The sequence below is a fragment of the Tachypleus tridentatus genome, chromosome 8 (assembly GCF_004210375.1).
Source record: "Tachypleus tridentatus isolate NWPU-2018 chromosome 8, ASM421037v1, whole genome shotgun sequence".
Taxonomy (NCBI): domain Eukaryota; kingdom Metazoa; phylum Arthropoda; class Merostomata; order Xiphosura; family Limulidae; genus Tachypleus; species Tachypleus tridentatus.
Window position 1 is genome coordinate 62,582,850 of NC_134832.1, and position 13,876 is coordinate 62,596,725.

The 13,876-nt window shown below is 31.3% G+C and overlaps 1 protein-coding gene across 1 annotated transcript in view; it reads left to right on the plus strand.

The window, feature by feature from the left end:
- The first annotated feature begins 1,899 nt into the window (after positions 1–1,899).
- Positions 1,900–13,876, plus strand: part of LOC143222508 (glutamate decarboxylase-like) — an 81,003-nt gene continuing 69,026 nt past the window's right edge. The window contains exon 1 of the mRNA XM_076449110.1: positions 1,900–2,062. Coding sequence (XP_076305225.1) covers positions 2,005–2,062 — 58 coding nt within the window. The 5' untranslated portion in view covers positions 1,900–2,004. The remainder of the gene's footprint in view (positions 2,063–13,876) is intronic.

Consider the following 13,876-nt stretch of genomic DNA (forward strand, 5'->3'; position numbering starts at 1 on the left):
AAATGAGTTGAAAGGCTACTAAAGCTTATGATTCATATATTTAATTCACCCTACAATGTTAAGTAAATATTAAAACTTCACACAGACATAAAATGAGTTGAAAAGCTACTAAAGCTTATGATTCATATATTTAATTCACCCTACAATGTTAAGTAAATATTAAAACTTCACACAGACATAAAAATGAGTTCAAAAGCTACTAAAGCTTATGATTCATATATTTAATTCACCCCTACAATGTTAAGTAAATATTAAAACTTCACACAGACATAAAATGAGTTGAAAAGCTACTAAAGCTTATGATTCATATATTTAATTCACCCCTACAATGTTAAGTAAATATTAAAACTTCACACAGACATAAAAATGAGTTGAAAGGCTACTAAAGCTTGTGATTCATATATTTAATTCACCCCTACAATGTTAAGTAAATATTAAAACTTCACACAGACATAAAAATGAGTTGAAAAGCTTCTAAAGCTTATGATTCATATATTTAAGCCACCCCTGCAATGTTAAGTAAATATTAAAACTTCACATTCTTGTTTTTTGTACTGAATTATCCCTTCACGTCTCCTGGTTCATTTTTAGTGAGTTCTTAAGTAAAACGCAAAAAACTATATTTAACACATTTTGATTTACACTGATGTATTTCACTATGTTTAGTGACCTAACATTTATTGTAGTCATATTGATTTCTCGCTCTTGTTTATATATTAACGCTTTCAACCTTAAGTTAAAGGTTCTCTATAACTTGAAATAAAATTCAACTATAGCCAGTGCTGATCTTCCTATAGCTAGTGTTGGGTTTAATATGTTGTCCTGTGTAACACCATTCCACTGAAAACAACGACCCCTGCATTGTGATGACACTAACAGATTAATTTGATTCAATACCTCATCCGGGAACTAAGGAGAATACTTATCAAAAACACCGACTGGTTCCTCTTAACACTCATCAAAACACCGACTGATTTCTCACAATACTTATGAAACACTGGCCGGTTTCTCTTCCGACTGGTTCTCTCAATACTCATCAAAACACCGACTGGATACTCTTAAATGTATGAAATTGTTATTATTTGATAGATTGTTTAGACATAGTATTCCTGATGTTGAATGGTCGGCTGCTGTCTATTGTAGAAACAAAAGTGTATAGGACGACGTTTCTGAAGAAGAAGAGTGGAATACTTTCGAAACGTCGTCCTCCATGTTTTTGTCCATTTAATTTCATCTGTTTAACTATACTTATGTCACTGAACTGGGATAAAGTATTAGCAGAAGAAGTGGTTAAATCTAACACCAAACAATAAGAAAAAATGTTCCTTGTAACTTTTTACAGACTGGTAATAAATGTGAATAGTTTCCTGCTAATCTAATCTTTTTGTAGAACGTCAAATCGGCCATTTTGACTTTACATCTTCACTTTTCACTGCTATTTCTCCTTGAAAGAAAAAAAGACACTTTTAAAGTTTCTACTGCAACATCACAAAAATCAGGACCGATTATTCAGCTATGTTTTTGTGACACATTTCAATAAGTCATGGTATTTTAAAATTGTTAGATATGAAGAAAAAAATATATAAGTTAAATGTCAGTGGATTCAATCGTTCCTGGAAAATAATTCTGCTCAGCATTTCTTTCATGTTCCAGATTGACGTCAGTTTCATCCTACGCTTAAAGGGTAGGAATTCATCCCATTTGTCGATCATTGCAACGACATGGCCCAGATGTGGGTGGATGTTGGATCGAAAATCAAAGTCTCTTATGCTAGGATTGGAGAAATTTAAGTGACGTCAGGCATAGGCAGCGAATTATACGGAACATACAATCAATCAACGAACAGTTTCTACGTCTGACATATCACGTTATCTGCAGTGGAGGGCGTGGCATATTTTATCCTCAGTGACTCTTAAATACACATCCAACATTCCGATAAATGCTGGACGAACTGACTGAGTCTCTTCTCGTACTGCTGACAAGAAACTTTAGCCAGACACCATCATGAACTCCCAGGATCTCAAAACCCCTAAAAAGGATATTGGAAAGTTGTTGTACACAGGTATGCAGTAAGTTCTTAATCTGAAGTTCACATTAATTGATAAAGGTCCACTGTACATCTTCTACAAGTTAACAGTAAGTAATAAGTATATACTATACATTTTCTACAAAGGGCTCTTCATATTGAGTTCATATAGTTGTAGATACTGATTTTTGTTTATTATTTTAACCATGTAAGAAGAAAAATACAGGATTTCTAAAGTTCTTAGTCACAATTTCGAGAAGTTTCACAACTCTGTTTGTAGAATTTCACTTGATGGATATTTGCTATCCAGTCGTAGTTTGGAGCGACAGAGTAGAGAGAAAGTAGCAACCAGTGAATAATACTTACAGTTAACTTTTAGGCTTTTTTAAGAAGGGGTGATCATGTTCAGTAACGGGATTCGAAACCGCCACACGCAGGGTGCGAGTCGAACACCATAACAAAAGACTCTACCACGTTGCTTCATACTTGAACTTCAAACTACAAATTGACCCAGGTCTCAGAAGGTGTGAGCCAAGATTTAGTGATATTTTAAAAATATCACGTTGATATTAGGAACGATAATTCTTAGTGAAAGTAAGAAATATGCCTTTAGAGTTCAGGTTTAGTTTAACTTAAGTTGAAAATCGTATGTTTCTATTCCATTCGGTTGTCGATTTCGCCAAATCTGATTTAAGTTTGTTATCAGTTGCTTAAAAAAAAAGTATTTCATGTTTACCATAAAATATATGTGTATAGAAGTAAAAAAATATAAAATATATTCCTTAACTCTAATGTATAGCATATATCTATATATATAAAAAAGAGATATAATTTATATTCTTTAAATTAAAATATCTGTAATACATACACAGACACATATAATTAATAGTATCTTATTTTACTTAACATAACAAGACATCACAATCGTAACCGTATTACGATTTCGGCGATCGCGTTGTTGAAAGTGGTATCTCTTTTAACTTTCAAAAATATCATGTTAAAACAGGACACTTGTCACATTGAATAGGACAATACCACTGCATTAACACGAGAAGAGGAAATTATAATAGCTTGTCAATACGAAACAAAAGTAAAACAGTAACTTTGCTCTGCATAATATCATTCAACTTTGTAACTTACATTTCAAACTGCTATTCTATCTTAACACGAAGGCTGTAACTTACGCTAAAAATGGATGATTATTCGCTAAAACAAAAGAATGGACTTACACTTGGTATAAATACTCTATATTAATAAGAATTTTGTTACAGTTTAATTGACTTAATTTGGTTCAAATGAATACAATGTATATATATATATATATATATACTTATAAAATGATTATTTTACAATAAGATCAATGCTTCATCTAACAATAAATGGATCATTCTATTTTAAACGAGTACTGCATGGATGTATTCTATTTTGACATAAAAATTTACACTAAATACGAAACTACGTTAAAATTACAAGAATGACATTTATTATATTGTGTTTTCCTACATCAGAATAAAAACAATAACTTACATGATGTTTTCTATGTCAAAATAAAAGCAATATCTTACATAATATTTTTCCTACCTATTTTACTTGTTAAAATCCAGGTTTTGATCCTCCGCTATGAGTACTGTTCTGTGATAATAAAATATTTTCCTACTTTAGAACTAAAATAACAACTTATATCTAAAACAATAACTTATACCTCTAACAAGTTATATCTAAAACAACAACTCATAACTAAAACAACAACTTATATCTAAAACAATAAGTTATACCTCTAACAACTTATATCTAAAACAACAACTCATAACTAAAACAACAACTTATATCTAAAACAATAACTTACACCTCTAACAACTTATATCTAAAACAATAACTTACACCTCTAACAACTTATATCTAAAACAATAACTTATACCTCTAACAACTTATATCTAAAACAATAACTTATACCTCTAACAACTTATATCTAAAACAACAACTCATAACTAAAACAACAACTTATATCTAAAATAACAACTCATTACTAAACCAACAACTTACATCTAAAACAACAACTCATAACTAAAACAACAACTTATATCTAAAACAACAACTCATTACTAAACCAACAACTTAATCTAAAACAACAACTCATAACTAAAACAACAACTTATATCTAAAACAACAACTCATAACTAAAACAACAACTTATATCTAAAACAACAACTCATAACTAAACCAACAACTTATATCTAAAACAACAACTCATTACTAAACCAACAACTCATTACTAAACCAACAACTTACATCTAAAACAACAACTCATAACTAAAACAACAACTTATATCTAAACCAACAACTCATTACTAAACCAACAACTTACATCTAAAACAACAACTCATAACTAAAACAACAACTTATATCTAAACCAACAACTCATTACTAAACCAACAACTTACATCTAAAACAACAACTCATAACTAAAACAACAACTTATATCTAAACCAACAACTCATTACTAAACCAACAACTTACATCTAAAACAACAACTCATAACTAAAACAACAACTTATATCTAAAACAATAACTTACACCTCTAACAACTTATATCTAAAACAACAACTCATAACTAAAACAACTTATATCTAAACCTACAACTCATTACTAAACCAACAACTTACATTTAAAACAACAACTCATAACTAAAACAACAACTTATATCCAAAACAATAACTTACACCTCTAACAACTTATATCTAAAACAACAACTCATAACTAAACCAACAACTTATATCTAAAACAATAACTTATACCTCTAACAACTTATATCTAAAACAACAACTCATTACTAAACCAACAACTTATATCTAAAACAACAACTCATAACTAAACCAACAACTTATATCTTATTTTTCACATCATGATAAAACAATAATTTGCATGATAGTTTTCAACGCTAAAACGAAAAATTTTGTGATATTTTTATGGGTTAAAAATAGAAATAAAAGGGTAAGTTCAATGATATATTTCTACGTCAAGAAATGAAAAGATAAACTTACATAATATTTTCTTATATTAAAATGAAAGCATTAACTTACTCAACGATTTTCTAAACTAGAATATTTTTTGTTGAGATCAAAATGAAAGTTGAGAGCATATTACATAGAAATATTCTACGTTAAAATTAAATGAAAAAATACACTAAAGTGGGCTATTACACGTTAAAATGTATTATCTAATTTACATGTGATTGGATTTAGTGCGTTGGAATAAAAGCAAAACCTTAGATAATGTCCGATTATTAGTCATTTGTGTTCAAGCATGAGCATTGTCAACATCTCCCACTGACATCTCCTGTGTTACATTGGGTAAAAACATGGCAAAGGCTAAAAAGTTGACAGAGTTTGAACGTGGCAGAATTGTCGAGCTGCAGAAGCAAGGTCTCTCTCAACGTGCCATCGCTGGTGAGATTGGGCAGAATAAAACTGCTGATGCAAATTTTTTAAAAGACCCTGAAGAATACGGAACGAGAATTTCAAGTGGTCGGCCCAAAAAAATTTCGCCGGTGTTGAGCAGGAGGATTCGACAGGTTGTCTAGCAAAATATCAGCCGATCGTAGAACCAGATTAAGGCCCTTACGGACGCGGAATACAACTCAAGAACAATAAGACGGTATCTACGAGAGAAAGGCTTTAAAAACGTCTTCAAAGGCTACGTCTCTTTCCACACCACGAAACAGCTCGATTAAACTTTGCTGAGAAGCACCAAACATGGGACGTAGAAAAGTTGAAGAAGGTTTTGTTCTCTGATGAGAAAAGAATTAATCTAGATGGTCCAGATGGTTTCCAATGTTACTGGCACGATAAGGATAACCCACCGAAGACATTTTCTACACTACACAGTGGAAGTGCTTTCTCTTTCCATGGAACAATGGAGCTTCAGGTTATACAGGGGCGTCAAACAGCAGCTAGCTACATTGGCATGTTGGAGAGAACATCCTTATTGACTGAAGGCCTCGCTTGTGCGGAAATGACTGGATTCTGCAGCAGGACAACGCTGCGATCCACAATGCCCGCAGGACAAAGGACTTTTTCATGTCGAATAACGTAATTGTTTTGGACCATCCAGCGTGTTCGCCTGAACTGAACCCCATTGAAAATGTTTGGGGGTGGATTGCAAGGGAAGTCTATAAAAAAGGACGTCAATTCCAAACAGAGCATGATCTTCGTGAAGCCATCTTCACCACTTGGAATAATATTCCAGCCAGACTTCTGCAAACGCTTAAATCGACCATGCCAAAGCGATTGTTTGCAGTTACTCGCAATGACGGCCGTGCAACTCACTACTGAGACCTCTTGTTGGGCATTTCCTACCCTGTTTAGGACTTCTTTTTGGTATGGTCTTAAACTTTTGACTAGCTAGTATTTAGGCTAATTTCATAATGTTCACATTTTCTCTATTAAATGCTACAAGAGTTTTTTATTTTTATTTTCATCTTTTGAAGCTTTACTCAAATAAGTGGTTGAGTCTAACAACGCAAAATGCAAATTTTTTTCTTTATGTTCATTGGCCTTATGATTTTGGCCAGCAGTGTAGCTTGTGTCACGCTAAAACAGGGCAGTTGTTACACTAAATAGAAAATTACTACATTATTAACATGAAAATAGTATTTTCGTGCTACGTAATATCATTCAACCTTGTAACTTACATTTCAAACTATTATTCTATCTTTACACGAAGACTGTAACTTACGCTAAAAAGAATGGTGTTACGCTATGTACAAATAGTCTACATACAATGTTGTTACTTACAGTTTAACCGACTGCTTTAAGTTCAGATGACTGCAATATATATATATATATTTTTAAAAATTGATTATTTTACGGTGAAATCAATGTTTTAACTAACATTAAACGGATCATTATATTTTAAATGACTATCGCATTGTTGTATTCCATTTTGATGTAAAACTAAAAATTTAGACTAAATTCGAAACTTCTTTAAAGTTACAGGAGTGACACATATTAATAATATTTTCCATGTTAAAATAAAAGGAACAGTTTCTACAATATTATTCGATGTTGAAATAAAAAATGAATATCGAAATGATATTTTTCTGTCTCTCGGAGGAACAGCGGTAGGTTTATAGACTTCTAACTCTAAAACCTGGACTTCGATTACCCTCGGTGAATACAGCCGAAAACCCATTCTGACTTTGCTCTATTACAAACAAATAAATATTTTTTATATTATAATAAAAACAGTAACTCAGGTGACATTCTCTGTCTATCGATGGAACGACGGTAAGTTTATACTACTGGCATCGGGGGTTCGATTCTTTCCGATCTATACAGTAGGTGGCTTTAAACCATCACAAAGAAATAAATATATTTCTACGTTACAATGAAAACCAACAACATGATGTCAGTTATTGTTACGTTAAAACTAAAACAATAACTTTTTGTCAAGATAAAAACAGAAACGTATTTGATAGTTCTATAAATTAGAATTGTTTGGTTGTTTTGAATTTCGCGCAAAACTACTCGAGGGCTATCTGCGCTAGCCGTCCTTAATTTAGCAGTGTAAGACTAGAGGAAAGGAAGCTAGTCATCACCACCCACCGCCAACTCTTGGGCTACTCTTTTACCAACGAATAGTGGGATTGACCATCACATTATCACGTCCCCACGGCTGAAAGGACGAGCATGTTTGGTGCGACCTGGATCCGAAAATTAGAATTAAAACAGTAACTTACATAATAGTTTGTACGTTAGAATAAAAACATTAACTTACACTATATTTCTCTTTGTCGAGATAAAAACATGAACTTACAAGATGTCGAGATAAAAACATGAACTTACAAGATGTCGAGAAAAAACATGAACTTACAAGATGTCGAGATAAAACATGAACTTACAAGATGTCGAGATAAAAACATGAACTTACAAGGTGTCGAGATAAAAACATGAACTTACAAGATAGTTCTATAAATTAGAACGAAGACAAAAACTTGCATGATATTTTTCTACGTCAGAATAAACACAGTTATTTACATGAAGGTTTTCTACGTTATGACAAAAACAGAAATTTACGTAATATTTTTCTACGTTAGTATGGAAACTTACATTTTTATAAAATATGACGAAGACTTTATCTTACATGATATGTTTTTATTACTTTAGATTCAAACAAACGTTGTGACGTAGAAATATTCTACGCTAAATAAAATGAAAACGAAATTATTCTACGTTAAAATGTATTATTTGACTTACCTATGATAGGACTGTTTTACGTTAAAATGTATTATTTGACTTATCTATGATAGGACTGTTTTACGTTAAAATGTATTATTTGAGTTACCTATGATAGGACTGCTTTACGTTAAAATGTGTTATATGAGTTACCTATGATAGGACTGTTTTACGTTAAAATGTATTATTTGACTTATCTATGATAGGACTGTTTTACGTTAAAATGTATTATAACATGATTTACCTACGATAGGATTGTTTTAGGTTAAAATGTAAGCAACAGTTTATTTAACGTTTGACTACGCTAACTGTAAACATGAACTTGGTTTATGTTTTGATTTGGCTGATGTTACATTCAATTATCACATGAAAGAATAAAAGTAGTAATTTTAAGAAACAAACAAGGTGCATACAGTCTATAAAAAGAAAAAAATTGAATTTCAAATAGCAAAACTGTAAGTTGAACGTATTTATAGAAAGTGTTAAGTAGTAAATTATGAACTTATAGAATGACAGATGTTCAGTTTCACTTCTATACGAATAAGACTGAAATAACCTGTTTAGAAATATGACGGCTTTAGCTAAATGTAATGAATTAAAGTTTTCAGCACTTAACTAATTAAGATTTTAATCACAATCCAGGTGTATGTAATTAATTAATAAAAACATACATTTTATGGTACAAATTATTACGCTAAGTCATATAAAAGTGATTGACCTAAATTGAGCAATTTATTATGAAGAATGTTAATTGAGTTAAAAACTTATATAAGTTACGAAATTCTATACTGTATATTCTCAACGTATATATTTTAGGACAACTACATTCATGTTAGGTGAAGTTGGTGTGTTAACGTAAAATTAAAATCACAACGTTAGTTTGACAGCAAAACATATAACAATAAAACTTAGTTTGATGAGAAGATTTATTACGGATTCCAAAGGCCTGAGAAACCCCGAATCTCCTGGACGAGAATGTTGGTAGAAGACGACGTTGTATGGGATTTTCGTCGTTCGTCTTCAGGACTAGACTCAAGGACATTAAAAACAGTTAACCACAATATTAAGGAAAATGCTATATCGCAATAACACAAGACGAAACAATATTACAAGACTGTATTACAATATGACGACAGATAACGATATCAAAGCAAGACTGAACCGATAAGTATCAGCAGCCTGCGAAGGAGAAACTCTATAACACAATGAAACTAAAATAAAAATATCACGAAACAGGATAAAAATGTGAAAACAAACTCAATCTTAATAAAACTAAATTTAACAGTACCAGAAAACTCGATTCTGATATGACGGCAAGATACTACATTACAACAAGACTAAACAATATCAGAATACTGCATTACATTATGACGATAAAATGTAATACAATAATAATAAAACTAAACTAATATTAAGAAACTAGGCTACTAACTCACAATAAGTCTAAATTGAACAGTACAAGAAGATATGATCACAACCTAACAGAAAACTGTGATATCACAACCTGACAGAAAACTGTGATACCACAAAAATGATAAAGCTTAACATCAGATGACTGGAGAAGAACATAAAGGTACAATACTAAAAAAAGTTAATGTTAAAATCATCGAAATGATGTTAACAAAGTGATGGAAAACGCTATGTCACAATCAGACGAAACACAAGAACCTTAATTCAGCGCGTTACAATAAAATGACAAAACACTACAAGCAAACCAGTTTAACGTACCAACATCAAAAGATTATATTATATACAAAACATTTTAACATACACATATACAGAAATAATTAGTATTGTTAAAAGACTGGACCACAATAAGACGGCTAAATGATGTATTACAATAAAACTAAACAATATCAGATATCTGGATTCTAATACGAACACAAGTCACTATATACCATTATAATACTTGTTGAAAACCTGAGCACATTAATACAGAAATATGGAACTTCAGAACAAGAATACATTTAACAACATCCAAGACTGGTTAACCTTAGCAAGTTCATAATTTTAGCCACCATAAGACTAAAATTAATAAAAGCAGAAACATCATAATGCATAAATACCAGAGTGATTATGAAAAACCTTATTTTACATTTTAACTAAACGTAATAACATCAGTTTATTCAGTTACGTTATGATGGCAAAACATTAAAACTAATCTGAAGAAATTAGAGGATTCTGTAAATTACCCTTTGCACCAAAATCGCATATCAATATGAGAATAAATTTAAGTTTCATGATACTGGATTAACATATAGCAGCGAAATGTTATACTGAAATAAGACAAAAATCAAAGACATTAGATCAAGAGATTGCTATGTATAAGTGAAACACTATATAACAATCAAACTAAACTTAACAATATATATAACAATCAAACTAAACTTAACAATATATATAACAATCAAACTAAACTTAACAATATATACAACAATCAAACTAAACTTAACAATATATACAACAATCAAACTAAACTTAACAATATATACAACAATCAAACTAAACTTAACAATATCAGATGATGTCAAAAAACATGGCGGCTTAAATATTATGAGAAAACATTATATCACAATACGCCTAGATTAGACAATATCAGAAGACTGGGTCATGACAGGATTTACCTTAACAACATCAAAAGAGTGGAACATAATATGATAATAAAACATTATTTCAAAATAAGATTCATCTTAAGAGTAGCACAATACTAGATCGAAATATAATGACAAATCACAACTTCATAATTAGATCAAACAATATCAGAATACTCGATCCCAATAAAGCTAAACTTAACAATATCAAAACACTTTATCACAATCAGACTAAACTAAACATTATAAAATCATTGTATCACAATTAGACTAGACTTAACAATATCAAGAACAATCGCAATATGAGTGCAAAACACTATATCATATTCAGACTGCATTAAACAATATCGGCAGACTAGATCACGTTATGACAGCAGAATTGTACATTACAATAAAACTAAGTCCAGGAATGTCTAAGAATATAACGCCAATTACAATAAAACACTATATCATAACCTATCCAAATATTACAGCTTCAGAAAAATGGATCACTAAAGAAAAGTCTATCAATATTATAAGAATATATCACAGTATGACAGCAATATTTTATATTATTATAACACTTAACCTATGAATATTAGAAGAATGTATCACAGTATGACAGCAATATCTTATATTATTATAACACTTGGCCTATCAATATTAGAAGAATAAATCAGATTATGGTATTACTATAGTATATTATGACAACACTAAACCTGTAAATATCGGACGACTGGATCACAGTAAGATACTATATCATATTAAGACAACTTGTCTATATCAGAAGAACTGATCTAGCTATGATAGTAAAATACCACATCGTGATAAGACTGAATGTATCGATATCATAAAACTGAATCACAGTGTGATGGTAAAGTACTATATTAAAAAGAACTAAACCTAGCAATGCCAGAAGATTGATTCGCTGTATCAAAAAAGAACTAAATCTATAATTACCTAAATGCTAAATAATAATACCACGACAAAATTTTACATCACTATAAGACTAAACTTAACTATGTAATCAGAATTTATTAATACACTAGCGTAAAAGCCAGTCATAAACGACGGAAAACCACCAGAAATCAGTCTGTTTTAACCAGAAATTATTTGTTAAAATAAGTCAAACATAAGCGCAAATCTACACTTGAAATTTTCTTAAAACGTGAACACGGAATAACTCTGCAAACCACATAACCTCAGACGTTCATACAACAAAAATACTGCAAATTTATCAGAATCAAAAGACAACTGAACCAAAGCACCATTGTTGCAATTTATATCACTACATCAATAACAATACTGTGACACGTTAAACAATATAAGGTTATTGCAATACAACATTACAGCAACACAATAATAAAGTTTTCGATAATCGTATCGCTAGAGTGCTGTGCCTCGTCAAGTATTGGAAAGGTATTGGAATACAACACAGTTATAAAGCTTTACATGGCTCCATCATTGCAGTTCCGTAACACATCAAATAACAAGATATGACTCGAATTCATTGCTCAGGTTACACAGTAATGAAGCTTTATATGGCTACATTACTACAGCACAGTAACACATCACACAATAAGATATGACTGGAATACAACATTTCGGTCACACAGTTATGAAGCTTTAGATACCTAAATCACTACAGTACTGTAACACATCAAATAACAAGATATGACTGGAATACATCACTTATATTACACAGTTATAAAGCTTTAAATGGCTACATCTCTACAGTGCTGTAACACATCACACAATAATATAAAACTGGAATACAACATTTCGGTTACACAGTTATGAAGCTTTGGATGGATAAATCACTACAGTACTGTAACACATAAAACAACAAGATATAATTGGAAACAACGCTTGGGTTACACAGTTATGAAGGTTTAGATGGCTACATCACTACAGCACCGTAACACATCAATTAACAAGATATGACTGGAATACAACGCTTCGGTTACAGAGTTATAAAGCTCCAAATCGCTACATCACTTCAATGACGTAACTCATCACACAATAAGATAGGACTGGAATACAACGCTTCTGTTACACAGTTATGAAGCTTTGGATGGCTAAATCACTAGAGTACCGTAACACATCAAACAACAAGATATGACTGGAATACATCACTTAGATTACACAGTTATGAAGCTTTAAGTGGCTACAGCTTTACAGTGCTGTAACACATCACACAATAATATATAACTGGAATTCAATATTTCGGTTACACAGTTATGAAACTTTAGATAGCTAAATAACTTAAGTACTGTAACACATGAAACAACAAGATATAATTGGAATACAACGCTTCGGTTACACAGTTATGAAGCTTTAGATGGCTACATAACTACAGCACCGTAACACATCAAACAACAAGATATGACTGTAATAGAACGATTAGGTTACACAGTTATGAATGTTTAAATGGCTACATCACTACACTGCTGTAACACATCACACAATAATATATGATTGGAATACATCGCTTCGGTTACACAGTTATGAAGCTTTGGATGGCTAAATCTGTACAGTGCTGTAACACATCGAACAACAAGATATGATTGGAATACAACGTTTCGTTTACAGAGTTATGAAGCTTTAGCTGGCTATATCACTACAGTTCTGTAACACATCAAGCAACAAAATGGGACTGGAATAAAACGCTGCGGTTACAGAGTTATGAAGTTTTAGATGGCAACATCTCTACAGTGCTATAACACATCAAACAACAAGATATAACTGGAATACAATACTTCGGTTACACCGTTATATGGCTTTAGATGGCTACATTACTTCAGTACCGCAACACATCAAACAACAAGATATGACTGAAATACAACGCTTCGGTTAAACAGTTATATAGCTTTAGATGGCTACACTACAGCACCGTAACACATTAAATAATAAGATATGATTGGAATACAACACTTGGGTTACATAATTATGAAGCTTTAGACATATTTACTTATATCAATATAGAGCTAAGATACATTAAACATCATGATAGAAATACGGCATTTTAGTGACATTATTATAGAAAT